Source organism: Euleptes europaea, chromosome 17 (genome assembly GCF_029931775.1).
Source record: "Euleptes europaea isolate rEulEur1 chromosome 17, rEulEur1.hap1, whole genome shotgun sequence".
NCBI lineage: Eukaryota > Metazoa > Chordata > Lepidosauria > Squamata > Sphaerodactylidae > Euleptes > Euleptes europaea.
In genome coordinates this window covers 22,638,309-22,660,741 of record NC_079328.1, presented here as the reverse complement: position 1 = coordinate 22,660,741, position 22,433 = coordinate 22,638,309, and the positions used below count along the sequence as shown (strand labels likewise).

The following is a 22,433-nucleotide window of genomic DNA, read 5'->3' as shown; positions in this document are numbered from 1 at the left end:
GAAGATGCACGTTAAAGGGGGTCAGTTGCCGCGATAAACATCAATCTTGTTTGTCTTCTCCAGCATGTCAATGATACTGGCCTCAAAATCAGCATCGTGCACCCCGGTTTTCCGAAACTCCCCTGCGTAGCGATTGTTCTCCCAATAATGGTGCCAGTTGCCACGGCTGTCTGCCCCAAACCCAAACACATTCACCTGTAGCCAATGACAGAGAATGATCCTGTAAGAACTTCAGAAGATTCCTGCTGGCTCAGACCAGTGGTCCATCTAGTCCAGCATCCTGTTTCACACAAAGGCCAAGCCAGTTGCCCTTGAGGACCAACTACGGCATAAGTGTTTCTTCCTAGAGCACTGGGCTTCAGAGGCTTAATGCCTCGGAATATGGAGGTTTCCTTGACTCACCATGGACCTCAATGGATGGATTCATGATCTGTCTAACCCGCTTCTAAAGCTGCCATCTGCGCTTCTGGCCACTGCTGTGTCCTCTGCCACAAAATTCCTCAGTTTAATATAAGAGATGTAATAATACACATGTATTGTCTCAAAGGCTGAAGTTTTACCACTGAAGTAAAACACACTGCCCAGTTGGCAAGGTTTTACCTATACTCAACAATGGCTATTTCTTTAATTAAGTACTGCCTCATGACTATTGACCCCTTACACATCCTTGCTCTTCTACCAAGTTGCTCAGAGTGGCTTCTATTGGGTTCCCCATTCAGGCAACTCACGTTGTCAGAAACGTTGCTTCCCCCCACCCCAAAAGAGAGCAGAAGGCAGAAGTCACCAAAGGCAACCAATGATTTTGTGCCATGTTGGATCCTGACCAATTCTAAAGCACAGAAGTTGGGGGAAAGCTATGAAAGCAACATTTTATTGCTTCTCTTCTAAGTTACTCCCTAACAGAAATATTCAGTAGTTTAGCCAGGTTGGAGATAAGAAGTTCTTCCATGAACAGCAGGACTCCCAAAGGAATGTTGCTGATTGCAGCCATGGATGTACCCCAAAGCTACAGCTAAGGAGGAGCATTCCTGACAGGTCCATTAGATGAAAAGCCACAGGAAAGCCTAAGTAAGAAGGAGGATACAGCAATAACACTTTTTTAAAAGCCACACAGCTACCTCTAATCTGTTTTGTTAAATATAGAAGAAGAAGAAGAAGAAGAAGAAGAAGAAGAAGAAGAAGAAGAAGAGTTGGTTTTTATATGCCGACTTTCTCTACCACTTAAGGAAGAATCAAGCCAGCTTACAATCACCTTCCCTTCCCCTCCCAACAGATACCTTGTGAGGTAGGTGGGGCTGAGAGTGTGACTAGCCCATGGTCACCCAGCTGGCTTAGTGTGTAGGAGTGGGGAAACAAATCTAGTTCACCAGATTAGCCTCTGCCACTCATGTGGAGGAGTGGGGAATCAAACCTGGTTCTCCAGATCAGAGTCCACTGCTCCAAACCATCGCTCTTAACCACTACACCACGCTGGCTCTCATACCATGCTAATCGGTAAATCTGTCGAACACTAGACACACCCACCTTTCCTCCACCCTCCCTTGGGGAGTACCTAGAGAAGAAGCTCTTTAAGGGCCGCAAATCGAAGAAAAATGCTCTCCGCAATCTCTTGGGGGGATTTCAACTCTTACCTCGTCGCATACATGTAATGCAAAGAACAGCACCAGCATTCCTGTGGAGGGGTAGCGCCCATGGTGTTCTGTCCATCGGTCGTGGATGTATTTGAAGAAAGCTGGATTGTAGATTTGAACCTAAAGACACGAGACAAGCAGACAGAAGAGGCAACTCTTTAACACAGTAGTTGACCAATTTTTTGTATGTACGCATGATGGGTTTGTGTGAAGTTATCAGTGGAATGTGCTGCAGTCAAATGTCAGGAGTCAGATTATTTGAGAACCACTGTGATGAACAACAAGCTGGGCAGGGCACTGGATCTAAAAGCCCTTCTTCAAAGCCTGCCCAAATCTCACTTGAGTTTGGCTTTGGGCGAGTGACTTTTTCACCATCTCACAGTTCTGATTTGAGAAACAGAAATGATGAGGCCTTGATCACAAAAGGGATCTTCAGAGATGCACATTATTAAAAAAAACTGGAGACGGTCTGATCATTTATACAGTGGTTTTTTGCTTTTGTTTTTTAAAGATTTTATTTGTTTTTTAAGAGGGGTACAGAAAAAAGAAAAAAGGGAAGAGGCAAATGAGGAAGATTTTACAGTTCGTCTTGTATCCGTGCCTGGCATGGTCTGTCTACATAACAATAAAAACAACAGAGAGAGAAAAAACCCAGTTATCATTGGTCGTTTTGAGATATTGGAGAGTGAAGGGTGAAAGGGAGGGGTAAGGCATGGGGAATAGGGGAAGGGGAGCGTGAGTTGTGGTCCCTCAACCCACATCCAGTTTTACACCTTGCGGTACTTCATGTAAATCTGCACAATTCATTGCTAAGTTTTTGTTCTGAAGTGTTGTCTGTCTACAAGTGAACATTTGGTCCGTCTCAAAGTAAAAATCACAAATTCATCCTACTGTAGCTTGGGTGGAGCCCCGAATGCACTGTCCTTGCTGTTTGACGATGGCCTAGACCAGTTCTCATCCGTATTTTTTGTAAAATGGTCGCCACTTTTGTCGGTGCTCTTCTACTTGCGTGCCATGGATTAGGTCAGTCAGTCTTGCCATCATTGCGTATTCCATCATTTTTATGATCCATTCAGATATTTTTGGAGTTTCCTTGTTTTTCCAGTATCTTGCATATAGAACTCTCGCCGCAGTCACCGCATATTGGAACACTCCTTTTTGCATGGCCTGTATCTGGGTCGGTACTGTTCCTAAGAGCATGAACTTCGGGTTTAGTTCAAAATCCACCTGGAGCATTTCCAGGATCTCTGTGTGTATTCGCTTCCAATATTTCTGAGCCTTTTTGCAGGTCCACCATTGGTGGTAAAAGGTTCCTTCTGTTTCCAAGCACTTCCAGCAATTCGCTTGGTTAGATTTGTACATTGTTTGTAAGTCTGAGGGTGCCAGATACCATCGGTAGAACATTTTATACCAGTTTTCTCAGACGTCTTGGGACTTTGTGAATTCGATTTCGGAGTTCCACATCCTCTCCCATTCTTGCATTGGGATTGTTTCTCCAAAGTTCTGCATCCATTTTATTGACTTGTTCCTCGGCAGTCTCTATGGCCAGCAGCATCTTGTAGATTTTGGAGAGCAGGTGATCTTGGGATTTGGTTATCAGTTGTTCGAATACTGTGGGTGTCTCGGAGGGGTTGTATTCAGTCTTTAGTTTGTGGATTACTTGGTGGTATGCAAACCATGTTATTTTAACGTTTTCTGCCTTTAGCTCCTCAAGAGTTTTGATTTGGCCATCCTCCTTCACAAGCCCTCCATAAGTCCAAAAATACTGCCCAAGTCTCTGCACCGGGATTCCATTGCCTTCAATCTGTTGAAAACCTGGAACTCTCTGAGATGGATGCTTAGTCCGCATGTGTCAAAACTGATGTCACCAACTGAAGCATATCTGGATCTGGGAAGCAGGGAAATTAACGACTCCCTGACTTATACAGTGGTTTTAATCTGTAGCACAGCTCTTCATAATTTGATTTTAATATATTGGGAATAAAAATGCCACAGATCCAACTGGCAGAATCCAGCCTTTGTCTCCTCTAACCTGGACCTTTGGGGTCTTTCCTTTCTGGTGGGGGATGGGGGGGGAGCTGGATATCAATAAATCCTACTGACAGCTGAAATACTCCTGCTGTGCCCTGCATATTACAATAGGCTCATCCGGAGATTTTGTGCCTCTAACACGCCACATTACGCTTGGGCCTTATGAAGCCAAGTAATCTAGCCATTTTTCAGAAAGCTCCCCCTGAAAGAACAATGGGGCTAACTCTCCTCCATGGCTTTGTGCAAAATTGGTTTTGCCAAAAACATATTGCTCAAAACCCATCTCCGCCCATCTCCTGTTGTTAAGTTATTAAACGAGGGTTAACAGAGTCCTACCTTCATACCCTGACTGCATCCCCTTTTTGCGCCTGTGGGCACCTTTGGAATTCTGACATACCACGGTTTACAGCAAACACATGAATGATAAATGAATCCTTAATTGTTGAAACATTGAATGTTTTACATACCCAACCCTAGTGGCAGGGAAACTGGCCTTACCTTCTCTTTGTCCACGCGAAGGAAGGGCTTCACAGGCGCATAGGTGCTATAAAAAAAGGGGGAAAGAGAAATAGATTTGCCCGCCACTCTCACAAGGGAATCTCCTCAAAGATGCCCCCACCCCACAGGATGTAGCAGGCTTGCTCAGTCTCTTTCCCTGTGCTTCCCCCTCCTGTTTAAGGGGGCCAAATTAACACCTGCTTTTAAAAAACCTTTGAGCAATGTCCAGAATGAAACAAACAAACAAAAAACCATCCTGGAGTCCCGACCGAGAAGTCCTGCTGACCAATCGTTCAGCATTACTGTGTAGTGTTCCTTCAAACAGTAACTATTTTGACCTGAGAGACTACAGGTGAACAATATCAGGAAAAGGAGGACGGGCAAGCAGCAGCCACCAGGGGCACTGGAGAGTCAGTGTTGTATAGTGGTTAGATACCTGCACTCATAGTATTTGAGAGACTTATACTAACTAGTATTACAACAAGAACCTATTATACCAGATGTTTGAGTAATTGAGAATAGAATTTACAACAGATACACATGCCTGGTTGGGTTTGAATTGTTTGTATTTGTATTTGTATTCATTAATGTATTTCTGTAAATGTGTGCAGGTTTACAAAGAGTTTTAATTAACCACTGATGAAGGCCCCATAGGCCAAAACGTGTTTGGTATGTGGTTATAGTTATCAATGCCATTGTGCTATTTTAATGCTTTTAAATAATTTTAACTTTTATATAGCGCTTCTAATAAATTATACTTTTAGTATTTATACATACTTATATATATTTTCCTTTCACCCAACCTTGGGATCTGGAAGACCCAGATTTGAACCTTCACTCTGCCATGGAAGCTTGATGGGTGACCTTGGGCCACACACACATGCTCAGTTTAATCTACCTCACAAGGTTGTTAGGATAAAATGGAGGAGTGGAGAATGATGAAAGCTGCTTTGGGTCTCTACAACGGAGAAAGGTGGGGTATAAATGAAATTAATAAATAAAATAAACACAACAGCCAGGCTTTATCTTCCTTGTAAAGCTCTCTGTGGGGTCTGGAGGAACTCAAAGGGGCTGTGAACCAACAAGCTGATTCTGAGTGGCAAGTGCCTCTTAATCTAGAAGGCATCTTCCCCGCTTCCTCTGACAACCTCTGTGGTCTGCCTTTTGTATACATACAATCGGATCTGGCCAGTCGACAGGGCGCTTGCGATCCACAGCAGGTCCAGAGCTTTGAAGGGGACGAGAACAAAGCTGACGTTGGCTGGCAAGTTCTTGGCGCTCTCGGGGTACATGAAGTGATGGGTGGTCCTACTCCCGACATCTGCTTCAAAGCCCACTGTGGGGGCCTGGTTCATTCTGCAGGGAAGAATGTACGAGAGCTGAGACTGTGGCTACATGGATCATTTCATTGCTGCAGAAAAGGGCTCGTGGTTCACCCCAACATCCCCAAGCAGTAGGACGTTCCAGGGTCAGCCAGCCTGTTGCCAGATTTATTTCCTTGTGATGAGAGCATGTGGTAAGGATTTACAACATTAGCATAATATCTGCTTTGTTATAAGCATACAAAGCAGAGCATATGAATGGAGTGAGCGCACAAAGCAGGCAGTACAACTACTGATCCTGTTTACCCTACTTTGCTGAGATCTTTCCCAATCCTGTTCTGGTATGGTCTTTTTAGAAAGACTGCAGTCAAAGTGCCTTTGGACTCCATGCGGATAGGAAGGTGTGCATTTTTGCAGGTCACGCCCGTATTGGCCATTTTTTCCATGCTTTATCCCCCGTGGCTGCCACGACCTCACACAAATGCATTGGACAGATTTAAATAAATTGAGGTTGCTACAACATTATAATGGTATCTTTTACCACAATCTCCTGGTTCTCAACTTTCATCTTTTTAAAAAAATAAAAAGCCTGTAGCTCTTTTCATTGTGGAGTTATAATGGGAAAGGTACAGGTGTTCCATATTGTAACTTCCCCCTCTCTTCACCCATCCTGCCAATGGTCCATCAAAAGATCTTTAGAAAAAAAGTCCATACACCATGAAAAATTGATTGGAATTCCAGTTTGGGGTGCTTGCCTGTTTCCCCCCAAGAAAGAACAGGATCCGATAAGGAAAAAATCCAGCACCACTGACCTTAAAGCAGAAGGCAGCAAGAGTCAGCATCGCCAGGATAAACCAAACCACAGAACCCCACTGGTGGAGAGCAAGATCCAGCTATGCCAAGATAGCTTCAGGACCCAAAGATAGCAAGCCAAGGGAGGCAAAACTCTCTCCTATGGCCCTTGATGCAGGGTCAGAACAAGAGACTTTTGCTCTCTTGCCATAGCAAAACAGCAGTAAGCGTTTAATTCTGACTCTGGAGCCCTAAAATGGAAGCTGTTTTCACCAGGATGAGATGAGGCAGCTTCAAAGCCCTGCCCTCTTCCAAAAGGACAGTCTCTTCCTATGCAGATGGAGAAACTTCAGTCTGGGCTGGAGTGGGGTGGGGTGGGAAAGCCAAACTCTTCTTTGCCCTGAGTGTCTGCAAAGTGCCATCAAGTTGCAGCCAACTTATGGCAACCCTGTAGGGGTTTCAAGGCAAGAGACAAACAGAGGTGATTTGTCACTGCCTGTCTGTAGCAACCCTGGACTTCCTTGGTGGTCCAAGCATGGACCAGGGCCGACCTTGCTTAGCTTCTATGATCTGATGAGATCAGGCTAGCCTGGACCATCCAGGTCAGGGGTCTGTTCCTCTAGCCCTGAACCAAGCAGCCTTGCTTTGAGCGCTTCCATTCAAGCTGCGCTTTATGAGATTTGCCACTAGAGAGCAGAAGCCAACACAGAATCTTTCAAGAATGCTAGGAAGTGAAGAGACTCAGCAGATACTTGTGTTTCATCTGCTCATAGCAGCGGATGAAGAGGGGAACATTTAGGGGTGTCGAACGCATTTGTTAGGAGGGCCGGATATGATGTAAATGACACTTGGTCGGGCCGGGCCAGGCCACGTATACCATAAAATTTAATGCCAGGTACCGGAGATAAGGAGCCCCGTGGCGCAGAGGGATAAGCTGCAGTACTGCAGTCCAAGCTCTGCTCACAACCTGAGTTCGATCCCAACAGAAGTTGATTTCAGGTAGCCAGCTCAAGGTTGACTCAGCCTTCCATCCTTCCGAGGTCGGTCAAATGAGGACCCAGCTTGCTGGGGGTAAAGGGAAGATGACTGGGGAAGGCACTGGCAAACCACCCCGCAAAAAACAAAGTCTGCCTGGTAAACATCAGGATGCCACTCTGCGCCACGGGGCTCTGCAAGTGCCTTAAACTAGCAAAAAACTTAGTCTGGATCCAACTCAACAATTCCTCAGTCGATGGCTAGATGATCCAAATCAGCCACTTTCACTTGGCAGTGGAAGAGGAGCTAGGAGTGAAGCCCTTTCCAGAAATCCAATTTAAAGATATAATCAGGAACGTTTTCACCGTTATTTGTCAAACTAGCAATGCTTGAGTGCAAGAGCTGACCTAGTGGTGGGGAGCCCAAAACGCAGCCCAGCACACTGGGGTTCACAGTTCGTCCCTCCCGGCCGCTTACCTCATGATGAAGTCATGGCCATTGATTTCCCTGCCGTAGCCAGAGCCTCTCAAGTTGCCGGAATTGCCCACCACGGCGCAGCGTCGGCACTTCTGGGAGTCTCGGGAGCCATACGGGTTCTCTCCGGGGACGATCTGGAAAAGCTTGCCCAAGACTTCATTAAGGTTGTGGGACTTGAACTGGGGCTGCAACATCTGGAGGAACAAAGAGGGCGGGGACAATTTAGAGGCAGACTGAGAAGTCCCCAGGAACGAGAGGGAAGGGTTTTAAGCAGCTCATCGCCACCCCAGGATTCAAGAAGCACCAAAGCAAAGGGCAGCGTGATCACTGCCAGGAACACCAGCGTGGCACCATTAGGTCCTGCAGCAAGCACATAAAAGCATGCCTGCATCATATGCTCATTATCTACATGTTCCTTGCAGTGGGAAAGACCACTAAGAGAGCCAGCATGGTGTAGTGGTTAAGAGAGGTGGTTTGGAGCGGTGAACTTTAATCTGGAAAACCGGGTTTGATTCTCTACTCCTCCACAGGAGCGGTGGAGGCTAATCTGGTGAACTGGATTTGTTTCCCCGCTCCTACACTGAACGTGTCCAGAGAAGGGCAACAAAGATGGTGAGGGGTCTGGAGACCAAGTCCTATGAGGAAAGGTTGAAGGAGCTGGGCATGATTAGCCTGAAGAGGAGAAGACTGAGAGGGGATATGATAACCATGTTCAAGTGCTTGAAGGGCTGTCATATAGAGGAGGGTGCCGAGTTGTTTTTTGTTGCTCAAGAAGGTTGGACCAGAACCAACGGGTTGAAATTAAATCAAAAGAGTTTCCGTCTAGACATCAGGAAGAATTTTCTAACAGTTAGAGCGGTTCCTCAGTGGAGCAGGCTTCCTCGGGAGGTGGTAAGCTCTCCTTCCCTGGAGGCTTTTAAGAAGAGGTTAGATGGCCATCTGTCAGCAATGCTGATTCTGTAACCTTACGCGGATGATGAGAGGGAGGGCATCTTGGCCATCTTCTGGTCACCAGGGGTGTGGAGGGGGGAGGTAGCTGTGAATTTCCTGCATTGTGCAGGGGGTTGGACTTGTTGGCCCTGGTGGTCCCTTCCAACTCTATGATTCTATGATTCTACACATGAAGCCAGCTGGGTGATCTTGGGCTAGTCGCACACTCTCAGCCTCACCTACCTCACAGGGTGTCTGTTGTGGGGAGGGGAAGGGAAGGTGATTGTAAGCCGGTTTGAGTCTCCCTTAAGTGGTAGAGAAAGTCGGCATACAAAAACCAACTCCTCCTCTTCTTCTAAGTCCAGCATTTCATGCTGACCTGTCTGGGTTAGAGAGATGAGAGATACAGTGCAGACCTTGATTGACAGAAACAGAGAGGAAGGGAACATAACGAGCCCAGCTGGATCAGACTAGATATGTAAAGGCACGGGGGGGGGGGGTGGACTTTGAAAATGTATCCACTGGAAAACTGGGGGGATATTCCCCTCCAAAAGCCAAAACCATTATGAAATAAATTTCTTTGAAACTATCAAAATGCATTTGAAGACAAGATTTTCCTGAATAAGCATGCATAGCATGAGGGGAAATTCTGAGAGAAAAATTGGAGGTCGCTATTTTGGAATGAGTAAAAAGTGCTAAGGTAACAGAACGCCACAATTTGCAACTCTCTTGCTTTAGCATTGGGTATAGTTGCAGTTTTGCTTGTAGAAAACTAAGGCATTCATACTTTTAAATTCCATAAATAAGCCAATTAATATACTCCTATATGCTAACCAAAAAGAGCCCCGTGGAGCAGAGTGGTAAGCTGCAATACTGAGTTCGATCCCGACGGAAGTCAGTTTCAGGTAGCCAGCTAATGGTTGACTCAGCCTTCCATCCTTCCGAGGTAGGTCAAATGAGTACCCAGCTTGCTGGGGATAAAGGGAAGATGACTGGGGAAGGCACTGGCAAACCACCCCGCAAACAAAGTCTGCCTAGAAAACGTCGGGATGTGACGTCACCCCATGGGTCAGGAATGACCCGGTGCTTGCACAGGGGACCTTGACCTTACCTTTATATGCTAACCAAGTTATACACAATGCCTTTATTGTTGTTAGAGCAACAAAACAGGGCTAGGGTTGATAGGTAATCGTTGCCTATACTTCAATTCCCCCCCCCACCAAATTTCAAATTCTCTGAAACGTTTCATCTCCAGATCAGAACAGGGGTCCACGTAGTCCAGTATCCAGTTTCACACAGTAGCCAAGCAGTTGCCCTGGAGGCTCTAACAAGGCAGAAGGATCAAGGTCCCCTCCTAATATTGCCACTGGTGTTCAGAGGTTTTGTGATTCGTTCTTTCTCAGACTCATTTGCCCCACATTCTCCCTCCCTTTCCCCCTTTTCTTTCTCACACGCTCCTCAGCGAATTCACTGTGAAAGTGAATGGTGGTATACCTAGCATGCAATCAGAGATAAGCCGTCTTTCAAGTGCACACACTTGGCAAAGGGAGAAGAAAGGAGACTTATCTGACCTCCCCCCATACCCCCATGATGACATGCACATTACACAATCCATGTGGCTGTGGTTTTTGTCAACCTGGCTTTTACGCCCTGAAAGACAGGTGGGAGAGGAGTCACGCCCTCCCTCACATAAAGAGACCAAGAAGAGCGGGGACTGTCCCTACTGTTTGCTCCAGTTGATAAGCAAATTGCTTGTCAAACCAGAGCCAGGAGACTAATATATTTCAGTAATATATTTGTTTTAGGTTTTTAGCATTGAATGTAGAGATAGACAGAGACCACATAAAGATCTTTATTTTTTAAATACCATTCTTTTTACAGTAGTAGAAAAGGGCAAGAGTCCAGTAGCACCTTAAAGACTAACAAAAATATTTTCTGGTAGGGTATGAGCTTTCGTGAGCCATACTACTGCAGACAGACTAACACGGCTACCCACTGTGAATTCTTTTTACGAAGAGGATGTTGTGAGCCCCAGAAGTAAGATCACTGGGAGGCAAACAGGGTCAGGGCGATTAAACTCCATAGCAACCAGTCTCCTCGATGTCTCTAATTACCATATAAACCACTGGTAATTAATAATATTTGTATGCTTTCAAGTCGCAACCAACTCATGAGGACCCCGGACCATGGGGTTTTAGAGAGATAAGTGGGGGGGGGAGCTTATCACCGCCTTCCTCTGTATACCGATCCTGGATTTCCTTCATGGTCTTCCATCCAAGGACTAACCAAGGTCAACCCTGCTTAGGTTCCAAGCTCTGATGAGATCATATTAGTCCGGGTTATCAGGCTGCTAATGAGAGGGTATTTAAAATGACGGCACCCATCACCCAGCTAACGCTCAGTCAAATAAAACAGAAGTCCAGTGGTAATTTAAAGACTAACAACATATATTCCAATAGTTGTCTTTAAAGGTGGCGTGGGGCTTTGATTGTATTTTGCTCAAATGGGCTACCACGGCTGCCCCTTCGCAGTTTAACATTCAGTTGCAGACAAACGCAAGTTGGTCCCATCTGACCACTCATTATCCAGTTCTTAAAAACTGTAAGCCGGCTACAGGCCCAGCTAGGGTTGCCAGGTCCCTCTTGGCCACCCGAGGGAGGTTTTTGGGGTGGAGTCTGAGGAGGGCAGGGTTTAGGGAGGGGACTTCAATGCTATAGAGTCCAGTTGCCAAAGGGCCATTTTCTTAAGGGGAACTGATCTCTATCAGCTGGAGATTAGTTGTAATAGCAGGAGATCTCCAGCTAGTACCTGGTGGTTGGCAACCCTAGGCCCAAGAGCAGCCATGCCATTAGGATAGATAAGGCAGGCATGAGAGAGACGCGCAACATGTCATGAGACTCCAAGACATGAGCTTACTCTCAAGCCAGGGATCATCCAGAGTCCTTTTGCTTCACAGGTAGGGGACCCCATTCCAAGCTGCTCCCACTCAAAGCAAACCCTGTTACATTAGTCTAGCTTTCAACTGCTCCCCAGAAAGTGCGCTAGCGGTGCAGCAATATATCCCAGGCTCTGAGCAACGCTCCTGGGACAGGAAGAGAAGAAATAGGGCAGAGACAGGAAGCTGTGGCTTCTTTTTTCATCCTCTGCACAAAGGCTGTGGTGGGGGGCGAGACCGCAGCCAACCCTAATAACAGCACCCATCCGGGCCTTTTAAGAGAGGTTAGAAGTTCAGGCCCTGCAGCAAATCCAACCTCATTTCACTCTGCGGGAAAAGCTCTGCGGCTTTTAAGCAACAGATGGTGCTTCTGGAAAGAGAGCCTTTCCTGTCTTTGGTAGGAATTAGCAGCCGTTTCCCCAGGCAGCACGGCCCCAGCTGGGCACATCTGGAAACCCAGCACTTAATAGGCCAACAAACAGCTCACGTGCAGACAGGCAGAGGGAGGGTTGCCAAGTGCGGGTTGGGAAATTCCTGGTGATTTGGGGGTGGAGCCTGAGGAGGGTGGGGTTTAGGGAAGGGAGAGACCTCAGTGGGGTATAATGCCATAGAGCCTGTTCTCCAAAGCAGCCATTTTCTCCAGGGGGGCTGAGCTCTGCAGTCTGGAGATCAGCTGTAAATCTGGGAAATCACCAGGTCCCGAAGGTTGACAACCCTAGGCAGAAGCAAGAGCCTTATACAGGAAAAACACCAAGAAGAGTGGTATTCACAAGATCTAGTAGCAGAAGCCAAGGACTGGAATTGCCTGCAGGTTTCCCTGCTTCTATTTCCTTTGCACTGAGCAAAGAATTCCTCCGATAGGGAAAAGTGCAAACCAAAACAGCTTTGGAATTGCACCGCAGCAGCCTTCCCAAAATTCAAATCCCACATTTGCTGCACAGCTGTGGAAAATTCTGCTCCAAAAGGCCAGAGATTTCAACCATGTACACGTGTATAGCCAGCTTTATATGCTTGGCCTCAACAAATAACCAGTACCTTAAAGACAGCCCGAAAGATCACGGAGTCAGCCCAATAGAGCAAGAACTGTCTGTAAATGCTGTGTTTCTGGGCCTTCGGACAGAGCTTCTGAACAGTCTTCAAGGGCTGCTCCACTCATAATGCAATACAGTAATCTATTCCAGAGGCAGTGGTGGCCAATAAAATGCACCACTTGCCATTACTCTGCAATTTCCACACAGATCAGTGTGACACCACACATGATAAAGTTTATTCCCACAAGACAGTTTCAGGTGGGTAGCTGTGTTGGTCTGCAGTGGAAAAGCAAGATTTGAGTCCAGTAGAAAGAGATCTTGCTGGTCCCTAAGGTGCTACTGAACTCAAATATTTCATTCCCACAATACACGTTAATAACCACTAGATTAGATACCCTTTGGAAGGGATTGGAAAAGGATATGGGAAGTTCCATTTTCCTCCTTATTTAGTATGCTGTTTCTTGTGAACAATTTGCAACATGGGCAAAAATATGTTTAGCCTGAAGAGAAGACTGAGAGGGGATATGATAACCATCTTCAAGTACTTGAAGGGCTGTCATATAGAGGATGGTGCCGAGTTGTTTTCTGTTGCTCAAGAAGGTCGGACCAGAAACAATGGGTTGAAATTAAATCAAAAGAGTTTCCGTTAAGACAGTAGGAAGAATTTTCTAACCGTTAGAGCAGTTCCTCAGTGGAACAGGCTTCCTCGGGAGGTGGTGAGCGTTCCTACCCTGGAGGTTTTTAAGAAGAGGTTAGATGGCCATCTGTCAGCAATGCTGATTCTATAACCTTAGGCAGGTGATGAGAGGGAAGGCATCTTGGCCTTCTTCTGGGCATGTAGTAGGAGTCACTGGGAATGTGGGGGGAGAGATAGTTGTGAATTTCTTGCATTGTGCAGGGGGTTGGACTAGATGACCTTGGTGGTCCCTTCCAACTCTATGATTCTATGAACAAAAATTCTTGGAGGATCTCTCCACCAAATGCTACTGTGGAACCTCCATGAGCAGAGGCAGCATGCCTCCCAGTACTGGGGCTGGGAACAGACAACAGGGGAGAGAAGATGCTTACCCACCTGGATGGCAACATTCTAAAGGTAATCTTGTGGCTATTGCTGGAAACAAAATAGTGCAATAAAGGGACTCCTGCTCTGATAATGAATTATCTCGAGGCAAGTGGTTAGGCATCAGCTACTTATCTAGCAGAAGCTCCAGTCCAAGGGCTCATCATTGTTCCCAGCAGGAACAGCTGCAGATACTCACTGCAACCCAGAGGACTACCACAGTTCAGAGCTTCAGAATTACATGGCAGCTGCCAAAATATTCCCTTTACCCCCACCGGGAGATCTTGTTTTCTGCAAAATTAAGAAATCCAAGGCTTCTGGCATGTGTGCATGCATACACACACACACACACAATCTTACAGAATTGCTCATACACAGCCTGGCCAGCGAAAACACAACAAGGCTTAGGCCAGTCTGCCAAATGGGGGAAAGGCAAAAAAACGAACCGCGCAATGGCCAAAGTGCACAATAATATTATATTCACATATATCCTCTATATTGGTGAGAGATCCAAAGGACCCAAACTGTGCTTGATGGCATAAACAATGAACCAACCACTACAAGAAAAGCCAGTTCCAAAGAGCCAGTTCTTGAAGGCTTAAATACAAAACATCATCAAAACATGGTGGATGTATTACATGCACCACCAACAAAAAAAAGTCCAAGAAGCATAAGTAATAGTCAATTCCAGCACTACCGTTGCCAGACAAAATCAGTTGTGATCAATTTCAGCACATTTCCAAGACGCGAAAAGGAAAGTCCGGTTTCTGACCCTTTTCAAGATGCTTTCTTCAGTCACATGTAGTTACGTGCTTGAGAGAAATTGACCAATTGGTGCTTAACGATCCTTCGTTGCGATCCTGTACAATTTCTTCTTTGGCACTTAATGCCTAAACTGTTTAAATGGAGACGCTACCTAGCAGCCTTCCATGATGGGGGAAAGGGACAGAACAGCAGAGGAAGGGGGGAAGTGGCATTGCCAAGAACCAAAGGTCATCTTTTGCCTTTGTATTAAAACCTCCAGACATTTTGTCCTCTCCTGTTTTGCCCTTGGTTTAATTTGCAACAGGCTAGTAGAGAGCAGGCAGGAAATGCTTTCATTTTCATATATGCATACCTCCATTCTTGGATCTTACCATAGGACAGGCCATAAAACCCCTTAAAGAAATTAAAAGTTGTGCATTTTTCTCTCCACTAAAGCATGGATGGGGACATGGATGTTTGTAATCCATTTGGGCATATCTTTGCTCTCTGAAAAAAGCAAAGCTATGAAATGGAAGGCTCACAGGCAAGCATCAAAGCAAGTCTGTGGAAGCTGGGGTTGGCTCTCTGCTGCTGGATGGATAAAAATATGACCCCCACTACCCCCTTTTGCATACAGGAGCACACTATCTTTTGGCCTTACAACAAGACTCTGAAGAAGTCTTAGGCCATTTATGCTTGGTAATTAGCAGCACCTTCCAGGCTGAAGTGCCCCGCATATTTTTTTTGAGTTTTTCATGCTTAACCGTCATTCAGGAAGTGACTGCGAAGCCGATGCATACCTGCTTTGCATTTCTTAAGAGCCCTTTTAATGTGACCTTTTGTGTTTGCTCTGCCCCCGCTTCGAAGAATCTCCTCAAGGAAGCATGCAAAATCACAGCTGCCAAACGGGGGTTGCTAATGAAATGAACAAAGGCGCAGACGAATCGGGGGGTAGATAGAATTTCTCCTTTTACATCGGGACCATGAATAGGCATTTTAAAGGTCGTATTTTTTAAAAAGAGCATCAAAATTGGCCCTGCATAAATGGCCTTACAATATGGCAGCGTCTATGGTCAATGGTGCGCGGCTTCCTTCTAGCGATTAGGGGATAAAGTACACAGGTAATTCAGTTCAGGGACTCCTAGGGTGATCCCATCGGTAAGGAGTACGTCTAACCCTCTTGCGGAAACAGAAGATAATGAGGCTGCAAGAACTCCAGAGGGGTGGCAGTGTTGCTCATCTGAAGCAAGAAAAACAGGCTTGCAGCATCTGAAAGGCTAACTACGGTAGATTTCGCTCCAGCAGAGGTTTTTGTGGACTGGAGCCCATGTAATCAGATACCGAGGCAGACATTTTATGTATGAGATTATGAAGGAAAAAAAGACAGCCGTGTCAAGGTATCATGAAATGCAGGAAGAGGTAACCATGCAAAATTAAAAATGTGATCAAGAAAGAGATAGTTCACTGTAGTGATAATTGGCAGTCTTCTCAGTTCTGCAAGAGTTTACACAAAAGAACTTTAACTTCTACCCCCAGACATAATTAGCATTTAAATCTGCACACAGCAATTTTGTTGTCTTTTTTCCCAAGTGTGCAGGTTCAAATGCCACTGGAGAGGCATTATGCTTAACAAATCATAATAAGCAGTCAGCGCAGAGGAACAAAAGTCCACATATCTTGTTGCCCGTAAATTACTACATACAAAAAAAGTTAATTTTTGTACCAAGCACAATACAATCCTAGAAAAGTTTTGTGTGCAGACAATCTCAACATCCATCTCACGACACTAATGCATCCCCAAGCATCTCAAAGTTTCTATGGAGTTTCAGTATATTGGCTGTTACCGCGCTTGTATTCCCACCGATGTATTAAGAGTTTGAAAATGTTATAAAAAACACTGTTCGCACTTTCTATGTATTCCCAGCGATGTATTAAGAGTTTGAAAATGTTATAAAAAACACTGTTCACACTTTGTTTGGCCCCTTTAGCTGTGAAGACGTCTTCCAACCATTTATAGGCCGTGGCATCCAAAAACCCTTTTAAAGCGATGTTTTTTATAACATTTTCAAACTCTTAATACATCGCTGGGAATACAAAGTGCGGTAACCCCCATTTGTTTGTTTCGTTAATGGAGATGATCTGGTATTCACACTTTCCAGAACTGGGACCCGGTCAACAGCACGAGACACACTGAGATGCACGCACATGGCAGGAAGTCATGGGACATTACCTTAATGTGACTCAGGATTATCCCCCCCTCCCCCCGTGTGGAGGAGGGCTCTGCATTACAAGCACAAACAGAGCACTGGCTTTAGGAGAGGACTTGAGCAAAGAAAACACATGGGAGAATTTTTTTGCTGGAGAATGGAGAGACCCTATGAACCCATCTGTGTCAGAAAAGAGTCCTCTGCACCCATGAGCTACTTCACACTGCTGGTCTGCTTCTCATCTCAGCATATGGCAAAGAGAGGCAGGAGTTGTGGTGCCCTCGCTTTCTATACATGCATGCTACCAGCAAAAAACACGTTGACCCAGCAGATAAGGGCCCGACGAAGCCGCCAACCTGTAAGTTGAAGACACCTTCTTTGAGACCTGCGTTGTCTTGAGAAATCTGCTGGCAGTTTCTCTGCACAAGATTCTTAATAATGTGTCATACTTTGACCTCTGTAACTGCATTTAAATAAAACTGTTTTGTAAGATATGGGCACTGTGGTATGTGAAACCCCCGCCCCCCGAACACAAGAGAAGCCCTGCTGGATTAGAATGGGAGACCCCCCCCCTCCTAGCCCAGCATCCTATTTCCCAAAGGAAGCAGCCAGCTGATGCCTCCAAAAAAGTTAAGGTGACAGAATCCTTCGCAGTGTACACAGCAACTGATTCTCGGGGATATACTCCCTCTACACCCTAAAGTTCTGTTCTGCTGTTGTGGCTAAAAGCCATAGACAGACCCATTATCTTTCGTAACTTTGTCAAATCCTTTTAAAAAACCACCTAAGCTAGCATCGTTACCATATTACTTGGCAGTGAATTCGTTAAGTTAACAGAAGCATTGTTACGAAGCGCCTCCTTTTCAACTGTCCTAACCTTACTACGAATCCTTTTAATTGGAACACCAGAAGTTCAGTCCTAACCAGAGTGTAACACTGCTTATTTATTTGCTTCATTTATACCCTGCCTTTCTCCCAAAGGGGGAACCAAAGCAGCTTACATCGTTCTTTCCCCCTTCATTTTATCTTCTCAAAATCCAGTGGTTGCTAGGCTTTCCCCCATTGGGGAGAAAGCCGGGATATAAATGAATTAAATATATACATGTATAAATAAATATTGTACTAGGGGATGCCATATTGTCTAAGTTATGCCATGAGTTCCATGGAGAGTGGGGATTTGAACCTGGGTCTCTAGGTCCCAGTTGAACACTGTAACCACTATACCATACTGGCTTACCTATGAGGAAAGGTTGAAGGAGCTGGGTATGATTAGCCTGAAGAGAAGACTGAGAGGTGATATGATAACCATCTTCAAGTATTTGAAGGACTGTCATATAGAGGATGGTACCAAGTTGTTTTCTGTTGCTCCAGAAGGTCGGACCAGAACCAATGGGTTGAAATTAAATCAAAAGAGTTTCCGTCTAGACATTAGGAAAATTTTTCTAACAGAGCGGTTCCTCAGTGGAAAAGACTTCCTTGGGAGGTGGTAAGCTCTCCTTCCCTGGAGGTTTTTAAGAAGAGGCTAGATGGCCATCTGTCAGCAATGATGATTCTATGACCTTAGGCAGATGATGAGAGGGAGGGCATCTTGGCCATTTTCTGGGAATGGAGGATGGGTCACTGGGGGTGTGTGCGGGTAGGTAGTTTGGAATTTCCTGCATTGTGCAGGGGGTTGGACTGGATGACCCTGGTGGTCCCTTCCAACTCTATGATTCTACCAGAACTAGGGAGATTTTAAGGATGCACCACATGCACCGGATCAAGTAGGCTTATGTTAAAAAACCCTCAAACCTTAACCAATAGGGTGTCTCAAGTTTTACTGTTATCTGCTCCCCGCCACACCATTCTTTACAGACCTCCATCACACCTCCCCCTTCAAAAGAAACCCTAAAATGCTGCACACTTTCCTTGCGGAGAAAGAGCTCCAACCCCCAACTGGGTTGGGCTGTCCTTACAATGGAGCTTTGCCAACGACAGGGCATCCTTTTTGAGAGGCATCCACCACCAATGCAACAGAATTGTTAGTAGGAGAAAAAACTGTCAGATGGTATCATAGAATGTGACAGACAAGTGTTGGACTGCATTTTTAGAGCAGCATTTGAAGTACTGGAAAGAAATAAATCAACAGAATATATAACAACTCAGCTAAAGTTTTTTTAAAGTGATCATTTCAAAAATACAACTAAATTAATGTTGAGGAGGGCAGTTTTCTTGAAGAAAGGTATATCCAGCACAGGCAATAGCTGAGGGGTCCCAAAAGGAAGTGTGAACAGAGTTTTGTTCCAGGCAGTCAATTTATGGCTAAACTATGCATTGTGTTTTCTGACATGCTGGGTCCTGCCTCTCCCCCCACCCACCTTTTTCTCAAGCCCAACTGGGCTTCTGGGGGCTTTAAAGCAGCCATCCCGTCTGACAGTGTGGAAAGTGCATTCAAAAAGTAATAAGTAGTTTGGCCATTACAAGATGAGTAAACCAGAGCAGAAACAGGCTACCTACTGCCTTTGTGAGATATATTCTTTAACTCCCACCAATGGAATTTTGCAGAGTCATATTGTGAAATACTACCCCAGACTTTCTACCAGAAGGAATGCTGGGTTTCAAATGTTTTCCTTCAGTCATCAATCAAGAATGTGAGAAAGCAAGGTCAGATTTGTCAGAATCATAGGGTGGTTGCTTCTTCTTAAAAAAAAATCAGCTCCTTATGATTGTGGATATACACATTTGCAAGCTCGTATCTGTGTGTGTAAAGTGCCGTCAAGTCGCAGCCAACTTATGACGACCCCTTTTTGGGGTTTTCATGGCAAGAGACTAACAGAGGTGGTTTGCCAGTGCCTTCCTCTGTACAGCAACCCTGGTATTCCTTGGTGGTCTCCCATCCAAATGCTAACCAGGGCTGACCCTGCTTAGCTTGGAGCTAATATTAGGTAGAAGAAGAAAAAGAAGAGTTGGTTTTTATATGCCAACTTTCTCTGCCACTTAAGGGAGAATCAAACTGGCTTACAATCACCTTCCCTTCCCCTCCCCACAACAGACATCCTGTGAGGTAGGTGGGGCTGAGAGTGTGACTCGCCCAAGGTCACCCAGCTGCGGGGCCATCTTAATGCATGGGCCCGACGGGAATTTTCCCAGGGGGGCCACGAGCATAGGGGCCCTATGCTAATCTGTGTATGTTAAGTGACATGCCATAAATAAATACTATTATCGACCATTTACTTTTTATTCCTGTGAGTGGTTGTCGAAGGGGCCCCAGCACATTGGTTTGCCCAGGGGCCCATAATGCTGTTAAGACGGCCCTGCCCAGCTGGCTTCGTGTGTAGGAGTGGGGAAACAAATCCAGTTCACCAGATTAGCCTCCACCACTCATGCGGCAGAGTGAAGAATCAAACCCGGTTCTCCAGATCAGAGTCCACCTTTCCAAACCATCGCTCTTAACCATCACACCATGCTAGGTATCTAGAAGTCTGAACAGCCCAGCCTAGCCCAATCCTGGCAGAGTTTGGAAGTTAAGCAGGGTCAGCAACAGTTGGTACTTGGATGGGAGACCACCAAGGAAGCTCAGGGTTGTTACTCAGAGAAAGGCAATGGCAAACTACCTCTGCTCATCTCTTGCCTTGAACACCCCGTGAGGGGTAGCCATAAGTTGGTTGCGACTTGATAGCATTTACCTAGAAGAGCATGACAGTTCATAAGAACATAAGAAAGGCCCTGCTGGATCAGACCAAGGCCCATCAAGTCCAGCAGTCTGTTCACACAGTGGCCAACCAGGCGCCTCTAGGAAGCCCACAAAACAAGACGACTACAGCAGCACCATCCTGCCTGTGTTCCACAGCACCTAATATAATAGGCATGCTCCTCTGATACTAGAGAGAATAGGTATGCAGCATGACTAGTATCCATTTTAACTAATAGCCATGAATACCTCTTTCCTCCATGAATATGGCCACTCCCCTCTTAAAGCCTTCCAAGTTGGCAGCCATCACCACATCCTGGGGCAGAGAGTTCCACAATTTAACTATGAGTTGTGTGAAAAAACACTTCCTTTTATCTGTTTTGAATCTCTCACCCTCCAGCTTCAACAGATGACCCCGCTTTCTAGTATTCAAAAATTCAAAAGACAGGAGCCTCTTGTCGGGCTCCTCGCTAGTCAAAACCCCTTAACTTGGCTTTGAACGTTGATGGAAGACATCCCAGAACTCACCATCCACCACTGCTGGACATCCAGCGGCAAATCCATGTTCTCCCTGGTCCACACCGGAGAGATGCGCTTGTCGTAGCGGCTGTCAAACCACTCCGAATTGGCTGGCTCCACCATGCACCTGCGGCAGGAGCAGCCCCTCATGAAGAGCCCCTCCTTGCTGAGGCGTTGCATGCCCGCATAGCCGGGCACTAACTTCACCCGATGGATGTCGTTCAACCCGTTGGGGTCCAGGTAGGCGATGCTGTGGTGGGAGTAGGTGAAGAGGAGGGACATGATGAAAACCAGCAGGAAAGCAGTGGACAGGAACCAGAAGCGCAAGGAAAACTTCATGGTGGGTATGAGAGGAAAGGGGGGAAGGGAGTGGGAAGGGTCACCAGGGCAATGGTGGCTGCACCTCAGGAGGCTGCCCACCTGCCTGGCTGGTACTGACAGTACACGGTCCACAGTCTCTGTATTGGCAGAAAGAGAGCATAGAGCACACTCAAAGTGAAGAGGTTGCAGACGGCGAGAGGTTCAGCTTCTTGAAGCTTCCACAGGGCACCCTCAGAGTTCTCTGGAAGCTGCAGAGACTCCCTTTGTTGTGGTAATTCAACATGGAGAGTGGTGCGTCATCGAGCTACCAGTTCCTTTGGGCTTTTCCTACGTCCACAACCTCAAAACCCAGCTTTTTCGGAACTCCGAAGCTTTGGCTGTAGAACAAAAGCAGTCGGTGGCTGTCATGAGCAGAGACACCCTTCCCTGTTGGGTTAGAACAGATGTTCCCACAAAATGTTTTTCCACAGGAAACTAGGCTATCGTGGCTGCCCTAGTAGCATCCTTTCAGAGAGGGCGGGGAAGAGGTGAGAAGAAAGGGACACAAAACATGATAATCATGGCCCCCTTTACTCCTTGGCATGAATTTCACCCACGTTATGTCAGGAGGAGAAAGGATCCTGCATCAGAGCAAGGCCATCCTTGGAGGTAAGGAACAACATCCCCTCACCACCTTGCCGGTATCTGGAAAGGTGCTGCTGCTTCCCATCCTGGGGCTTGTCTCCAAGAAGGCCTTCCCCTTGCGGTTGCCGAGGAGATGGCTGCACATCTGTAGCAAGGCCTCGGGGACAGCTGCAGCTCGGGTGGCCCACGCGGTCTCACGCTCCCCACTGTGTCCACATGTCACCCAGTCCGTGTACGTGGCTCCCACTCAGCCCTTCAGTATCTTTGTCCACTTGGTACCCCGCAAGGCATGGAGCTGTCTCTCCCTCAGCTTAGGCTTTTAAATATTCTCTTGGCAACCTTCCCTCCTCCATTCGCTTGCCCAGAGATGCTGCTGCTGCAATCGAGCCCTGAAACTGGGAAGAGAAGAGAAAGCATTTTAATGTTTTATTATGATGATTTATTTAGCATGTTTTTTATCCTGCCCTGTCTCCAAGGAGCTCAGGGTGCCGTGCACTCATCCCCCCTGCCTCCACTTCATCCACACAACAATCCTGAGGCATCGATATAAACACCAGTCCTAAAAGTAACTACAAAGCAAAAGGAAAAAGACCTCGTTTGGATGGAACTGCAATTCAAGGGGCACCATATCATCTGTCCTTTATGTCTGTGGGGAGAGAGAGAGAA

At 46.2% G+C, this 22,433-nt stretch overlaps 1 protein-coding gene across 1 annotated transcript; it reads right to left on the bottom strand.

Moving 5' to 3' along the window:
• Positions 1 to 21,430, bottom strand: ST3GAL2 (ST3 beta-galactoside alpha-2,3-sialyltransferase 2). The gene is made up of 6 exons (XM_056862505.1): positions 20,832 to 21,430; positions 7,727 to 7,920; positions 5,337 to 5,516; positions 4,161 to 4,206; positions 1,632 to 1,751; positions 1 to 195 (listed from the first exon to the last, which is right to left on the bottom strand). Exons 1-6 carry the CDS (start codon positions 21,159 to 21,161, stop codon positions 22 to 24), a joined length of 1,044 nt encoding a protein of 347 aa, XP_056718483.1. The 5' UTR covers positions 21,162 to 21,430; the 3' UTR covers positions 1 to 21.
• Between the last annotated feature and the right edge of the window lie 1,003 nt (positions 21,431 to 22,433).

What these genes read in the sequence shown, in the direction of transcription:
- ST3GAL2 (XM_056862505.1), bottom strand. Translation starts at nt 21,161, where the DNA reads ATGAAGTTTTCCTTGCGCTTCTGGTTCCTGTCCACTGCTTTCCTGCTG. An exon ending in TCGACTGGCCAGATCCGATT is followed by an intron (nt 4,207 to 5,336) that starts GTATGTATACAA and finishes CTTTTTTTATAG; the next exon opens with CACCTATGCGCCTGTGAAGC. An exon ending in CATTACATGTATGCGACGAG is followed by an intron (nt 196 to 1,631) that starts GTAAGAGTTGAA and finishes CATTGGCTACAG; the next exon opens with GTGAATGTGTTTGGGTTTGG.